Consider the following 16,224-nt stretch of genomic DNA (forward strand, 5'->3'; position numbering starts at 1 on the left):
TGTAAATAGACATTCGCTTACTCATGGTAGGAGGGTGTGTGTCCCTCAGTTTGGATGCACATTTGTGGCTCTGCTTGACTCACCTGCAATATCCCACAGACTTTTTATTCTCATTCTTTTTTGTAGGTCTCATTGTAATAACCAATTATGTATGCATTTCTATTGTGTATCTGTACATTTGTATATTATACTACTGATGGTTCAAACAGCACAATGTTGACAGTCTTGTAACCCTAGAATGAACGCAGAAAAAAGCATAAACTGGATCAGATAGAGCGTCTGGCAACTGACGTGTACAAAAAATTCATCAAGCTCATTGACTTACAGTTATACTGTGGCAGAACACAATTTTCGGTTTGAAAATTCATCTATTCACATCTTGATAGATGTGCTTTACTTCATAGATCCATATGATCCATATAAAGAACCCATTGTGGCTGTTTTGCAGGAAAATATGTTTTGCTTTTGATACAAATGTTCATTTTTCTATTTCTAATCATGGAATCCCTTTATCTAAATGGCCATAGTTCCAGACATGTGTTCACCAAAGCAACAGTATGTTCACTCCCACTCTCAAACTGCGGGTTTCTTCAGAGGATTGCCGTAATGGAGTGCTAATAATAACTAATAGCACAGATAAAAGGAAGAGTACATCTAATGCATTTCTTTTGCCTCAAAACTGTAAATACACACAGTTCTGCATTAGTTCTGTCAACAAAAACAAATTGATGTCTTACTCAGTAATTATGAATTTATATTCAAATGACTCAAATGCTAAGAGAGCGAAACTGTCTGCTTTGTTGAACACATGTTGATTTTTGCCAACTACAGGGGAGTAGCTTATGTTTTTTTTTGTGCCCCATATATACAGTATGTGGTGATGTTTTGAATATGGCTATGTGCCTTAATGTATGTTTGATAGTGCTCCAGATAGAGGTCGTAAGAGATCAGTTATACATCAGGGCCTGCAAATCTTTGTTTGGTCAATGTAAAAGTGATCTCATTATAGAGTATATTTTTCAGGGCAACACTATGCCTTTTAGTTTTATTCCCCATCAAGCCTTCTGCCATTGATTGTTTACCTTAAATGTGTGAAAAAGTGAATCTGAGGAATCGTTAGGTGGAAATGACTTTCTCCCCCCCCCCCCCCCCCCCCCTTTATTCCTCCAGTCCGTAATTTTAAAAAAAGATCATTAAGTGGATATTTCTAATAGACACTCATCATATTTTACGTTCCATTTTTTTATAGCTTGGCTCCAATAAGAAGGCAGGGGAAGAGAAGCTCATATACCATTGAGATGAAGTCATTGACTTATTGACTTATTGAAGTGTGCAGTTTACATGTCTGTGTTAAATGTGTTGACGTTGAGAGGCACAGTGGAGCAGCTGGCTTCAGCAGTCCCATAGAGGCTCACAAGAGGAAGCAGAGCACACAATGTCAGCTGCTGGCAAATCCCAGCTAACAAAAGGATGTTAGAGTAGAACTCATATACATAACATACATAACATTAATCAAAACATCCATAACCATCAACTCACTCTATTTGTAGCTGGAAATATAACAGACTGCTGGTGGATAATTATGAGGTGGAGGAATAAATGACAAAAACACATAGCCAAATAAATATCTTAAATTACTGGACTAATTTAGCATCACAGCATATTTCATTTTAAAAAGTGCCCTCTTGCGTGACTTTAATGCACTTAGGATGGGAGTAAATTACAAATAAACTGATTTTAAATGGTTAAATACTACATTATGCAGTCTAAAATATCAGTGTGACTGTTACACTTTCTAAGATTTCCCCAAACAACCTATCCAGATCTATTTTCTCCATTTTAAAATTGATATTAGTTACAGGCAGAACTGTTGAACATTCATCTCTTGACCTGTCTTCAAAATCATCCTGTGATAATCACACTGAATGATAGATTGAAAGAATTTTAGAGAAGGGTGGATGCGCCAAGACGAGCCGACCTACATTGGGGTGTGTGTTTTAGGTGCAGAGAGCAGGAGGAGAGAGAGATGTGGCAGAGCAGAGGGGAGCTGCTGCTGGATTATGTAAAGCACTCCCACAGCCCAGAAGTCACAGCGCTTCTATGGGAGCTCAAAGCATCTCAGAGATTCACAGTCTTTGTTAGCAGAAGGCTTAGCCATTCACTCAGTGGTCCTGCTCCCACAAGATACACCCCGCATGGCAGGTTGCTATGGACAACCATTACCGCATCCGCTGCCGGAATGTCTATTTGTCTGCATGGAGAGGAGGGTGGGAGGAGAGGGCGAAAGAAGAGGAATAGAAAGAGGAAAAACGGGTTAGCTGGTTCTGATTCAAATTGGCAGTGACTGATGAGATTTGGCTCAGCAAGGCCCAGTACTCTACTCCCAGCTTTTAATGGCCACACAAATAGAACACTTAACCCTGATTCTCCAATCATTTAGTCCAGGGACTAGTCTCGGACAAGAGTCTCACACTCTTCCCCTGACCCTTTGTCTCTCAGTCCACCTCACCCCTTAAACCTATCCACCACAACCTTTGTCTACCCTCTATGTGTGAAACTTGCTGCTGTGTTGGTCTCAGCCAAGCCCACCTAAGCCAACAGATTGGTAGCACCACATTTAAACTGAAGCACTCAGATAGGTGTGCCCACCGCAGCACATGCCAACAAGGCGGTCTTGAGGGGGTTGGAAAAGGGACAAGGGGAGGGTAGAAAAAATAGATGGAGAATGTATGGGTAAATTAAAATGGGATTCAGATGTAAACAATATGCATCACTTTGAAATGTATCACCTTTCTCACTACACTACACTCAGTTTATCATCTCATGTACCTAGTAACTCTCTCTGGAAGGTTTCTTAATTGGAATATCCTTTTCACTACGGACAATATCCTTTTCACTACAGACATTGTTTCTCTATTCAACCTCTGCCAACTGCCATGTGCTCTACAAAGGTCTGTGCTGTAGCCCCCGCTATACAAGAGAATGTGTCCTTGGCCTCTGGGCTTTGAAACAAGACAAGATCTCTGCGGTGAAATGAAGCTAAGGTCAAGCCGAACTCTGGAACTGGCCAACCACAAAGCAATAGTTCCATGTTTATGATACGTGCAATAACGAGGCTGTGATGACATCATAATAAATAACAACAAGCAAACAGCTGCTGTTGTCTACTCGTCCTTCTGTGTCTGTCCTGCTTTGACTAATAAAAAAAAAGTAGTTCAGTGTGTCTGTGTGCGCAGCATCTATAAATCTCAGGTAAAATCTAAATGCTGAATGCAAGTGTGTATAGATTTTGTCAACAACATTAACAGCCCTCACCACTACTTTCACACACACGCATAGGTACACAGGCTCTATTCATAGCGTGTGTTGGCAAATGTTGAAAGATGTCTGTAACACTCTGCCTAATCTGTTCTCTAAGTGATGGCACTCCAATTAAACCATCTATGGAGTGCTCCCTGCCTGAGGGCAATGCACTCCGGTGTGTAAGCTCAGTCTCTTGAAGAAAAAAAGACTAAGAGGGAAATAACCAAAAAAGAAAGAAAGAAGGAGAAAAGGAGAAAAGAAATTAAAAACAAAAAACAGATTAAAAGAAACACACAGAAAGAAGGGGGCCAGCACAGTCTGACACAGTGGGAGATTTTTAGATTATTTAGATGTTATACTCAACATGTCAAATTGTTGATTGATATACATGGAAATTCAAAATGCTTTTAGAAATGCTTTCAGTTTATTCCTGCTTCTGTCTGTTATTTGTGGCAGCATCATACTGCATGTAATTCCTACTTTTGCAAAATTAGATGATGACTCTTGTCTTTTGGCCAACTAATGATCGCTCTCTGGTGGTAGGATCAAGTCATTACAAACACATTACACAAATAACTTTTAAACCTAATAAATTACAGCCAGGAATTTCCAGCCCCAATAAACTCTTGTGCAACATGCATGTTTAATCACCTAATAGCAGGTTAGTAAACACTTGGATTTCTAAATTCTGAATGTAAAGCACAATGTTAGAAGTTATCTTTCAACATATTTCTGTTCTCTGCTGCCCTCTACAGGAGAGTTTATAGAAGCTCAATAAGGAGCTAAAGAAATGGACACAGCTGCTGGGGCTTAATGGCAAAAATAATTAATATAAAAGGTATGTGATGTGATGTCATAGAAAATACAATACAAAATCCAAAGTCTAACAGCAAACACATTGTGTCAAGTATACATACATAACGACAATATAAGCTCAGAGAAATGTCCGCCCTGGGCCCTTGAATGAAGTTTGCAGGTGATGAGCCATTCTCAAAGGTGGCTGACTGAAAAAGGGAGACAGGCAATACTAGCACTTAGGCTTTATAGGAGGACTGTGCTGCGAGGATGCTACCCCCCAAATGTGTGGTAAATGCAAAGATTTTTTTCTCAGGTGTCGAGGCAGAGCCTCTTAGGGTAAATAAATTGCAAACCCTGTTAGTGAGTAAAGCAAAAACGACATAGAATTCAAAGTTTTGTGAATGTTTTAAAGTTTGAATGGAGTCTGTAGGATAAAGGATGTCTGAGCATTTGACTTTCAATGTGACAAAGGTTCCAACTGAGTTTAATCAAATTTTCCCAATTACAAATTGTGTTTGTAATTTATATATAATTGCTGGAATACACTACAAAACAGTAAAGTAGTAGATTACATCTGCTGAATGAGGTGGACCATTTGTGCTAGAAAAAACGTTCAAATTTCAAAGTATATGGTAGTTCCAAAAGGTCCAAAAAAGAGAGAGGTAAGGCTATGTAAGACAACGCAGTGAGTGAGTAACATACATACTATATCTAACTTCATCATGGTTTGAATAGTTTTACTGTTGATCAGAGAAAAAAACATCTGATTGTTCTGACACGTTTAAAAAGACACAAAGGCCTCCATCATGTAAATTGTCCAAGTTTTATGGACAATTTTCACACCCATGCAATATATGTTGGGAAGTATGTACAAATAAGCTTATGCTGTTTCTAAAGAACTTAATTTGAAGGAGTATGCATGTTTATGTCAGGGCAGGCCAGTGTCAGTAATCAGCAGATTGGGAGAACTATGTGTCTGCGTTTTTGTTCAACTATCATTGCTGAATATTGCAGCAATATTCAGTTCTATCCCCTTAACAGGGATAGAACTCAGAACCTTAGAATTTGAAAGGGACACTTAAGTGTCGACATCTTTAATCACTGAACTAATACTAATACCAAATTGTGCCCTCCATTTCCAGTTTGCAGTATCATATCAGTGGCTAGCCACTGACATAATCACAGCTGTTATGTAAAGTCAGGCCAAAGTTTCTACAGTTTCATAAAATGGGTTTGTAAGCAAAGTGACAGAGGCTTTTATAGTACTTAATGATTTTGGGCTGCACAAGACACAAATCTCTGGATGAATGGATGTTTACAAAATAAATCTGGCCAAGTGCAAGTGACTTGCAAGTTGATCTAGAAAAACTTCAAACTGATGTCATACTGTTACTCTCACAGTTGAATGGAAGATTATATCAAGTTTTAATAATTTCAAATAACAAAAAAAGACAACTATGCGATTAGAATTACAAGGCCTTCACTGCCCTCAGCAAAGCTAAGAGGGGTATAGCATTTTTAGCTTCCAGAGTTACAGAGAGGTCAATAATTCCCAATCATGAAATGACTTATAATACAAATGTAAGAAGTTTTACAAATTAAGAAAAATCAGTAAAAACGCTACATATGCCTAAAAGATGACATTTTTATGACTGACATGCAAGTATATTTACTGACATGTTTTGCAGTTAGTTATTTCTCATTGTCAATTCCCTATGTGCAACAGAAACCCCATTAAACATTCTCATTGTAACATGACCTCAAAAGGAGTTGAGAGAGAAATTGTTTCACTCTTTGTGGCGTTACATTTGGCATTATAAGAAGAACTCTCGTTCTTATAGGAAAAGGTCATTAGCCATTATCATGGGTCAAAAAATATGCACTTCGATACAATCATATTTTGGAATGGACTTTTTTTCTAAGCATAAACCCAAATTACGTTTACTTACACTCAAAATGGTTTAATATTTCAACTGTATTACTTTAAATCTATTTGTACTTAAAATGTCAGTTTAACCCTTCTCTGTGGTCCCCAAGTCTCCAACACAGTTCTCAAAAGAAAAGAAATTGAAAAGAAGTTGAAAAGAACATCAACTTACATAAATACATCATAATTTATTTGACGTACATGGAAAGTCAACACCACAACCTCATCCGCATTACGACATCTTAATTTTCAATCAGTCAGACGAGCACTTCTCCTTATTACATCAATGCAAAAGAACAAACAGATGAGAAGATATAGGCTTTATATGACCAGAATATACCAAGCACTGTAAGTGTCTATGGGAGATGGACACAAACTCACTGTTGTGATCCTGATGGCAAATTACACCATCGAAACTCACAGACTGAAATAAATATAAACAAAACATCTTAAATAGGTCCTTGTCTTGCCCTGAGCTCTTCTAACAGCCTTTCTGACATCATTTTGAATCAAACTACTACCAGGAAGTGTCTATCACACACACACACCTGCTTCACAGTACCATGCTTCGAGTTGGACGGCTCTGTCGTACCAAGCTTTAAGGCCACCATGTTATTGTGAATTCTCTGAACCTGGTTCTATAGGTGCATGATGTGTGTGTATATCTGTGCATGTACACAGTTAGTATTCCTGTTACCAAAGCTCATAAAGGGGGTCACTGGTTAAAGGGGTCTTCGGTGGAAAGTCTCTCGAGGGTCTGGTCTCTCCCCTCACTCTCATTCATGCCACCATTGTTCTAGCTCCACACCAGGGCTTTCGAATGGGATGAGTTGAGCTGCATGTTTTCATAGTTCTCTCCATTTCCCTAAAACCATAAACAAACATTCATTTTGTAATAGTTTATAAAGTTCACTTAAAATCAAAACCTTTTACAGTAATGGGATTTGCTTTCAGTTACAGTAAAATGATGATGTGACTCTCACCTTTGATGCTATGGCTTTGAGTTTGCCAAGTAGAGAAGGTTTCGTGTACACAACTTCATCCTCCATGTCTCCCTCGTTCTCTCCCTCCATCACAGCACAGCTGTCAGCTCCTGGCATCTCACACTCCTTGTTGGCAGACATCACCAACCTGGAGTACTTATATTCCAACCTAGCAGAGAGACAAGAGATACAACAACGTTGTAAAATGTCCACATGAATAATGATAAAACTGTGATGTAACAAGGAAAGTATGGCAGGAGGGATGAGATCAAACAGGAGTTTGAAGTAAAGAGCCAAAGAAAGACAGGATGGGAGTGGAAGAAAAGAGTGAAAAAAATAGGGAAATTAGTAAGGAAGGCATGACAAAGAGGGGGACAACAGGGAGTAGGGAGGAAGGAAAGAAGAAAAACATTAAAGGAATAACAGAAAAAGGAGAAAGAAGGAATAGGGAAAGACATTAAGAGAAGGAAGGATTAGGTTAAGAGGGAATACAAGAAGGAACCAGAAGAGGAAAAGAGATGGACAGGAAGAAACAAGAGGGAGAGAAGAAGAAAGAAGAAAATAAATGGTACCGTTTGTTTTTTTTCCAAAAGTAGCAGGTGAGGGAGACAAGCAGCACTGCAGTGAAAGCTCCCAGCCCCGCACCAAGCCGTACCCAGAACTCCATACCCTCACATGGCATGGTTTTCTTTTCAGGCAAGGACACACCTCCCATACACAGCTTCGGTTCAGTCCACACATACAGCATTTCCTGAGGATGAACACACACACACACACACACATACACACAGCATTAAAAACAAGAATGTAAGAATGTGTGGAAGATACACAGAAAATTGCATATATGAATTTCTCATACATAAAGTGCAGTCTGTTTAAGTGGGTACAATTGTACACCCTGTTTACAAGTCTTGGGGAGTACTGCTGCTTATGTGAAATAAGTTGCACAGGACTTGTGTGACTCCAGAGGCAGCCGCACAAAATCTGGGAAAACCTGGCTTGGGGCTATTGACTACAAGTTTAAAAATGAAAGAAATCTGTATGTGTAGTTTGAAAGACGTGAGGTTACCAGACCAGACCACTGTAGCCCGCTCCTGATCTCTGCTTGAGGCTAGGTCTCTAGGCTATGTTAGTAGCTACTAGCATCTTGAGTGAACAGAGTAGAGCTGCACTGTGGGTAATGACGGCGCCAGGTTTGACAAGAAAGAGAAACGTTTGGTGATATCTCTGGTTCTGCTGCATCTATTTTGATCCTTGAACCCTCCGTTGTGAATTTGACGAATAGGTGCAATTCGCAACCAGTGGACTCCTATTTTTAAGTATTTCAGTGATTTTTTTTTTCATTGCTTTTGCTCTAGCCCATAACACTGGAATTGAAGTGAAACAAAGACTGCTAAAAGTGCAGACTTTTAGATTTAACAGTGTTCAGATCCATACGGAAATCATACAGCCCTTCTTACCCTTAGGCAGTGTGTATAAAAATGAAAAAAATTTCAACACATTTCATGGAATATAAGTGTAAATAGAGTTAAACGTCAACAATTTCCTTTCATTGTTTCGTTTCATATCTAATTTGCTGCATGAAGGAGAAAAAAAAAGTAAACATAACTGTTCCAGTACTTATGGACTAAACTCTATGTAAACACACACACCTGGTGTCCTCCCTTGCAGGCTCCCTCTATCCAATGGTAATCCCTCTCCGTGCATGTAGGACAGGCTCCTGAGCTCTCCCATAAGAAATGAAAGGTGCAGCCGTCACACGTTCCTGCAGGGCACTGACTGCAATGGCAAAACACAGACTTAGTCACATCCACACCACACCACAGCATTGATAAATGTTACATGTGATCTAACTGAAAATGACTATGGGGGAATACAACACAGGCACTCAGAGAAGCAGAGATAGAGATGTACCTGGGCACTGAGAGCTCCCCTTTAGTGCTCTTCTCTGGGTTACAGCGAAGTGTCACCACTGCACTTCGACCTGACTCACAAGACGCGGTCGCCTCCAAGGACCTTACCAACAAAAAGAAAGCAAGAAAGACAGAACTTTAGAGTGCAAAAAAAATTTCATGACTAAGAAAAAAATAATGAAAATGTTTGAGGTACCGGTAGTAGAAGTTGACATCAGGGACATTTTTGGAGGTCTGGGGGAACAGCTCTGTTCTTGCCCTTATTCCATCAAGTGTATTTTCTACTGTTGCTCCTGTTAATATCATACAAAGGAAGGTTGGATTAAAGTGTGTACATACAATTCATGTTTTTAATATTCTTAATTAAAAACAATAATAATTTGAAGACCAAGCATGGTAATGGCATGGCATGACCCCAAAAGAACTTCTTGACATTATGCACTTTGTTTTTAGCAATGAAAGCAGTATAAAACATACCTAATTCACCCACACTTCTGAATCTTAAGTTCTCACACTCACCAAGAAATGTCTCAGCCAGGTTAATGGACTGCGAGGATAGTGCAGTGTGGAAGCCTCGTCCACTAGCTGGGATTATTGTTGACTGACAGATGAAGGTCTTGACAGCACTAGCTCCTTCGCCTTTCTCTCTCTGGGAGTCAGTGATGGATAGGTCTGTTACGTTGTCTATGCATACTGCCAACTGATCCTGAAATTAAAAAAAGAGCAAATGGTTAAGGCTTTACATTCATACTGTATACACAAATGTTTGAAAAGGCAGAATGTCCTGCATGTGTGCATTTCCATCTTTTCACCTGTCCTCCACACAGGCTGATATTGAACTGGTGGTAGTACTTGGTTCCTTTGGAGGTGAAGCTTGGACCATTCATCAGTAACCCCACAGACCCAAGGGGGCTGAAGTCATAAGTCAGAGTGACATTGCCGTCTGTGTGGGTGAAGTGACAGTCACTGTAACATAAACTGTGATCCTGGAAAAAACAAAAGTACATATACATGGTTGTATCTTAAGTAAGTAATACATTTTAATGAAAAAGAATGATGAAGAGTGGCTACCAACCTTGTCGCTGTTGCTGGCTGGTCCACAGGGTCTGCAGGCATCTAGACCTGGTGTGGCGTGAGAGATGAGGTGTGTGTTTTGAGGACACTCCATACACTGGCTGGTGCGTGAGTCTATGTAATGTCCAGGTGGACACGGCACACACATAGAGCTGGACGGCTCGGTGCTGAGGGCACAAGCTCGGCATTCAGACGACACTCCATCTACAGCGTTACTCACTGATATGGAGTAGATTCGTGCCACATCATTAACATATCGACGCACCTGGGGATGAGAGGCACACAAAGATACCAAATGAACTAGACTTCTGTTGCTACCTAAATCACAATTACTACCGGTGATCTTCTTTGTAATGAATACTGCTTTAGTGCAGTCTTACTATGATAAAAAAAAGCCACTTCAAAGTGATATCTTGAAGCCATTTTAACCAGCTTATTTTCACATGCAGTAGTAGAGACTTTTCTGCATGTTAGAGTTGCAATGATTAGTCCATTAATCCATCAATCGATCAACAGAATATTAATCCAAATTTTTTTTAAATATATATTTTCTGATATTTCTTAGGAAAAACAATCAAAAAATAAGAAAATTACTTGATTGTGACAATATTTTTGTTGTCGGATAATATCTTATCCGACAACAAAGTGGTGAAGACATGCTGGAAACTTTGATGAGACAAAGTGAGTCATGCAAACATCCATAATGAATGATTACTTTCTTGACAGGTCAGGTCCAGAACTAAAATATTCCAAATGTGTTGTTTTCTATGAGACACACAGTAGAGATTGTTGGTATTTGTTGGTGTAAGTACAATTCTGATAAAAAGCCCTGGATTTATTATTAACTCAAGCATTAACTGCATGAAATATGCAGTTCCCTGGAACATACATTTAGCAAAACAGGTTAATCAAAAAAGCAAGTAGATGATTCACGCTTCACCTCTGCCACTGCCAATAAGGTTGGAGGTATCAGAAATGGATGCTATGCCCATAAAAACATATTTTCTAGTGGTCATGCATTATATGCAAGATACTGATTGAGCACAGTGATAAAGTACTCCATTTTATGTGGTTTAAACAGAACCTTTGAAATGATTTTGAATACCAAACAGAAGGGAGTGTTCAGTGTACCTAGTGTGGAGCTGATTCACAAGTCTGAAAGAGGATGATAAGGCTGTTTTTCAAAGCTTTCCTGTTTCTTGACTTAAGACGACAGGCATAACAATATTTTATATAACCCTATTCTGCATGCAACCATGGAATTTATTTCTTTATTGTAAAATCTAATTAAGCAAATTAAACTCATCAGGACAACTGATATTTAAAAAATTCCACAGAAATGATAATAGTATGCATGCCCAGACATTTGATTGGTACTGTAGATAAAAGTACTCACATCTGAAGGCTGGTTAGTCCTCTGGAAAGCCCATGTGTAGGAAAGGGAGGCATTCTTTGTCATGATATGCGTGTAGGACTGTCTTGTTTTGGTTTTCTCCCATGACTCCACCACTGTGGTACTCTTCCTGTTTACATCCTAAAAGACACATTCAACAAATGTATCTTTCAAACACCTCTATAGTAATGTATATAGCAGAAAACATATGTTAGATTGTCAGTTGTTCTCACCATCATAAAGTAGAGCTCACAGTCAGCTGTGCACAAAGTTTCAAATTCAAATGTGATACGACCAAACTCTGTCCCTGAGTGGCTTGACATTGACGTAGGGAGCCTGATGTAGGATGTAAACAGAAAAGAGGGGTATTAGACGCAGAAGAAAGAAACAGACACCTCACTGACAAAAGTGGTGGAGACTGTACTCACTTGAAGCCAGGAACATGGATGTTGAGGATGAGGTAATCATTATCCGAGCTTCCTGCTCCAGTTTGGATATGATCCCCAGCAACCTCCCAGCCTAACGGACAGAACAAATTCATATTACACAACCATTTTCAAGAAATAGATACATTAAGACAGCATTATTTGTTTTCTTGCAGAGGCATAGATGAGAAGATCTGCTCTCATGTCCCTACAGTAAATATGAAGCTACAGCCAGGTTAGCTTAGCTTAGCATAAAGACTGGAAACAGGCGGACATCTCTACAACACTTTACAAAAACCAGTGTATGAATGGCATGTTCCCATTTTATGGGGGATTATGTGGTGGATGGGCACACTAACTTGAGTCTTGACATTACTGTGAGGTTGCCAGGCATCAAAGACTCTAGGAAGTCACCGCATCAGGTAAATAATTACACTTTATCCCCCATAAAACCAAAACATTGATTTTGTTACCTTTTGTTACAGCCAGGCTAACGTTAATTGTGTCCCCATTTCCAGCCTGTGTGCTAAGCTGAGCTTGTCAGTTAGCTAAGGTAACCCCTTGCTGTTAGTAGCTTAATTTGCCATATCAATAATATACCAATATGAGAGTATCAAACTTCTCATCTAACGTTAAGAAATATTTCCCAAAAAGCCAAATTATTCCTTTAATATAAGGTATAAAAAGAGAGAAAGATCAAGGTAAAAATCCTAGTTGTAGCTCTAATGAACATACTGCATTGTGTCCTCTTTCCAGAAACACCCACCATTCATACTGTCACATTTGGAGTTGCCCACGTTGAAACAGGAGGTCTTCATGTTTGCAGGAAGGACATTCCACCATTTAAACTCGTAACCCAAGGTGGGCTCAGTGCCAGCTGGACACGGCTTACATGCTGGGGCATGGACACAGTACACAATTAGGAAACCATGCAGAGAAAAGACAGAAGCAACTGAAGAAAAATGGCAGGGAGGAATACAAGATAAATTAAGAGAATTCTCAGTACGTTTCATCCCATTAGAATAGGTCCCAGGTGGACAGGGTGAGCAGGTGGCTGTGTCATTGTTATAGAAACCGGGGTTACAGGGGGGGCAGGGCTCTCGTTTTCCACTTGGAGGCAACGTCTCCGCTCCAGTCACACCCTCAAGACAGATCTTTGGCTCCATCCACTTATATATTACCTGGGTCTGAAATTACGCAGATAATGGAGAGTGATGGAAAAAAGCAGAAACTGTGATTACGGAATGAGATTCCTCAGGATGTTTAATCTCAATGGTGGCCTCTTTTTTTCCCCTCACCTTTCCCTCATGATCACAAGCTGTGTGGATCTGGAAGTAGTCTTTCCTGGAACATGGAGGTCTTTCCTTACACACAGCTGATCCCTCAGCTTGAAAAACAAATTGAGACAAAAATAAAAATCGCATTCCTGAAAGAAGCAATCAAATAAAGGAGCAAAAAAACAGGATACAGGATACATTTTATTATTTACCTAGTATCCCAGAAACAGTACTTTAATACCGTAATACTTTAAACTCACTCTCTCTCCTCTGCACTCACCTTCTTTCTCTCTCAACCCAACTGGTCAAGGCAGATGGCTGCCCACCTAGAGCCCCGTTCTACTTGAGGTTCTTCCTGTTAAAGGGGAGTGTTTAATTGCTGCTTGCTCTTGCATGGGGGAGTGTTGGATCTCTTTAAACTAAAGACTATGGTCTATACCTACTCTATGTGAGAAGTGCCTTATGATAACTTCTGTTGTGATATTGGCGCTGTATAAATAATACTGAATTAAAATGTAATTGATCTGAAATATATAATCACCTTTCTTAAAAGATATAGCAAAGCACTTCACCTAAAATATATTAAGGTAAATCATTAAAACACAAGAATCAAAATGGAATAGAGACCTATTCAGCTGAAATACAGTGTGTAAGGATTGTCTGAGCAGGAGCCTGCTAAAAGTATAACAGCCAGGGATCATACAAAATGCAGAGGTGTACTGAATTAAATATGTAATAGGTGCTGAATAGTCTAGTCTCTGTCCAGTCACTCCTCTGTATCATTAGTAACACTGAAGAGGACATGCATTCACATCATATAATAAGATTTCTCACTATGTTAGGTTAAAACATCACAGCTGGACATATACCACATTTCTATAATTATGAACATCTACTTTTATGTGCTTATTAGGAAGCTGGCCCTTTTTCTCAAAACTAGTACATTGACAAGTTTATATATGGAAATGTATCAAGAAAATACCTGGTGAAAAATACAATAAAACAATTAGGGAGCATACTACTTTTACTCATAGAAATGAGCATATTAGTAAACAAATTGAAAAGAAAAAAAAGCTCCCCGCTGAACTAACAAGCATGTTTCTTCTTCTAAAGTTTGAAAAAACCGTCTAATGTGGCCAAAAATAGAACAAGCTCCCGTTCCATCCTTTCAGTGTGTTGCATGCTTCTGTGAGTAGCACTGATAACAATTAGGCTACACTGAATACTGCAATGCAGTCTTGTTATGTTGTTCCAAAGATTCAATGTAGACTTGAAAATTGCAAATGTGTCTTTTTCTGACTGTTTCTACCTGAATAGTGAGTGGTGGTGTTACAAGAGGTACAGGAGCTGGCACCATGGCTAGAAAAGGTGTCCCGAGGACAGGGTTCACACGTGGAAGAGCCTGGGACTCGGCTGAATGTTCCGGGCTTACATGGGAAACACTCTGACGTATAGGCAACTCCTGTTAGAAGGATATAATGGCAAGAAAAAAACAGAATTAAGGATAATCAAAACTTGACTGGTATATTGATTTGTCAATGATTAGATAGAAAAGAGGAAGAAAAGATTGAAATAAGTCACCAACCTTCTATCTGGACATTTTTCAGCAAAACAGGCTTGACCACTTTGCTCCCCATCAGAACACCACCAGTCCTCCAGTACAGGATGTTGGTACCAGATTTCAGGTTCACCTGGAATACGCAGAATTTCATGAATCGTCAGTCAAGCAAACACCTACAGTAGTTTCGTAGTGGTAGTTTCAAGAGAAAAAAAACCTGGTTTGCTTAAATAAGAGGTTATCTAAAATGCTGGATCTGAAGAGTTGAGACTATCATTACAATTAAATATACATATATATACACAGATGATAAATAAAGCGAACTTGCTTAAATTGCTAAATATCCTTATAGTAATCTAATACTGTACCTATCAAGTTCAATCTAGATTGCTGAAAACCATAAAAATAGTACTGGAGACAATTATAAGTGATGGCAACCTCTCCCTGTGTACCAACAGGCTTTCTGCTTGTATCCACCCATTTCTTGCAGCTCAGCCTGAGTGAAACACATTTATGTTGGCAGAACAAGGCCAGCAGGCTAAGATCTGTCCTCCTTCCTGGCTACTGTTGATCTTAAAAGCATGCAACTCTTACCGTATGGGTTGCCCATTCACCATGATTGGTGAGCTTGAGCCACTTTGTATCAGCAGTCTGATCCATCTCCTGACATTGATCATTCTGGATCTACAACACACAGATTATCAGCATCCGTAAACTGAAATACCTTTTAATTTAGTGTTAAATAAACTAAAGCTGATGAATGTGTGATACTCACAAAGAATTCAAATAACAGGTTGTTGTCTGGATACTGGTACTCATAGCTGACAGATCCCTGCTTCTTAAGGTGGACGGCATAGATGAGAGAGACCGTGCATTCATCCCTGTTGGACTCCAGGTAGTTTCCCTGAGGCACCCAGGAAGAACTGCGGTGAAAAGAACAAATTTTAAAAACAAGCTCACGACCTGACTTTCAGTTTCTGTTGTGTCTTACTTGCACACCTGTTGCAGGTGAGGCTATCATCTCCACGGGGACTGTTCTCTAGGGAGGTTGCCAGGCTACTGAATCCAGTAGGCATAGAATCCCATTGGTCAAAGCGGATGCCGCTGCCAAGGGAGTAGCTTCCCGCTGCACACCGAGTACACTCCTGAGCCGACATCTCCAGGAATTCCCCAGCCTCACATGAAAAGGCTGAGGGACACAGTAGTGCAAAATGAAAAACAAGAATATAATGACAAATAAGCCATTTTCATAACTCTCTTCACATTTTGCTACAAAACCCATACACAATATGAAATGACACAGCCTGAAGAAGAAACGGTCATGCAAATCAGTATTATGTAGCCACAATGATCGAGGATCATAATCCTTACATCCTGTTACACACTGTGTCTGCTCTGCACTTTTTCCACTGAGCCTTCTGCATTTGACAGTGTCAGCTTTTCCTCATACCTGATCTGGTCTAATGCCATTATGATCCTCTCACACTATGACTCTTGGCATTTGGCATTTGATCATGGTGCAAAGATAGTATTATATCAAATGTAAGATAGTTTGCACAGTTGTTATGAGGAA

The 16,224-nt window shown here is 39.5% G+C and overlaps 1 protein-coding gene across 3 annotated transcripts; it reads right to left on the reverse strand.

Annotated features, from left to right (window-relative positions):
* Positions 1 to 6,724: 6,724 nt before the first annotated feature.
* elapor2a (endosome-lysosome associated apoptosis and autophagy regulator family member 2a) lies at positions 6,725 to 15,832 on the reverse strand. 3 transcript variants are annotated; one of them, XM_062421608.1, is made up of 20 exons: positions 15,651 to 15,832; positions 15,427 to 15,574; positions 15,246 to 15,335; positions 14,679 to 14,784; positions 14,403 to 14,555; positions 13,115 to 13,203; positions 12,823 to 13,003; positions 12,583 to 12,711; positions 11,820 to 11,910; positions 11,625 to 11,727; positions 11,395 to 11,532; positions 10,000 to 10,263; positions 9,737 to 9,910; positions 9,444 to 9,630; positions 9,121 to 9,217; positions 8,926 to 9,027; positions 8,664 to 8,790; positions 7,584 to 7,762; positions 7,012 to 7,180; positions 6,725 to 6,893 (listed from the first exon to the last, which is right to left on the reverse strand). In XM_062421608.1, exons 1-20 carry the CDS (start codon positions 15,806 to 15,808, stop codon positions 6,825 to 6,827), a joined length of 2,754 nt encoding a protein of 917 aa, XP_062277592.1. In that variant the 5' UTR covers positions 15,809 to 15,832; the 3' UTR covers positions 6,725 to 6,824. The 3 variants fall into 3 exon arrangements, with proteins under 3 accessions (XP_062277592.1, XP_062277593.1, XP_062277594.1); XM_062421609.1 differs by having other exon boundaries at positions 7,006 to 7,180; XM_062421610.1 differs by having other exon boundaries at positions 7,006 to 7,180; positions 9,444 to 9,617; positions 9,721 to 9,910.
* Positions 15,833 to 16,224: the final 392 nt, after the last annotated feature.

The sequence above is a fragment of the Scomber scombrus genome, chromosome 6, assembly GCF_963691925.1.
Source record: "Scomber scombrus chromosome 6, fScoSco1.1, whole genome shotgun sequence".
In the NCBI taxonomy this organism is placed as follows: Eukaryota; Metazoa; Chordata; class Actinopteri; order Scombriformes; family Scombridae; genus Scomber; species Scomber scombrus.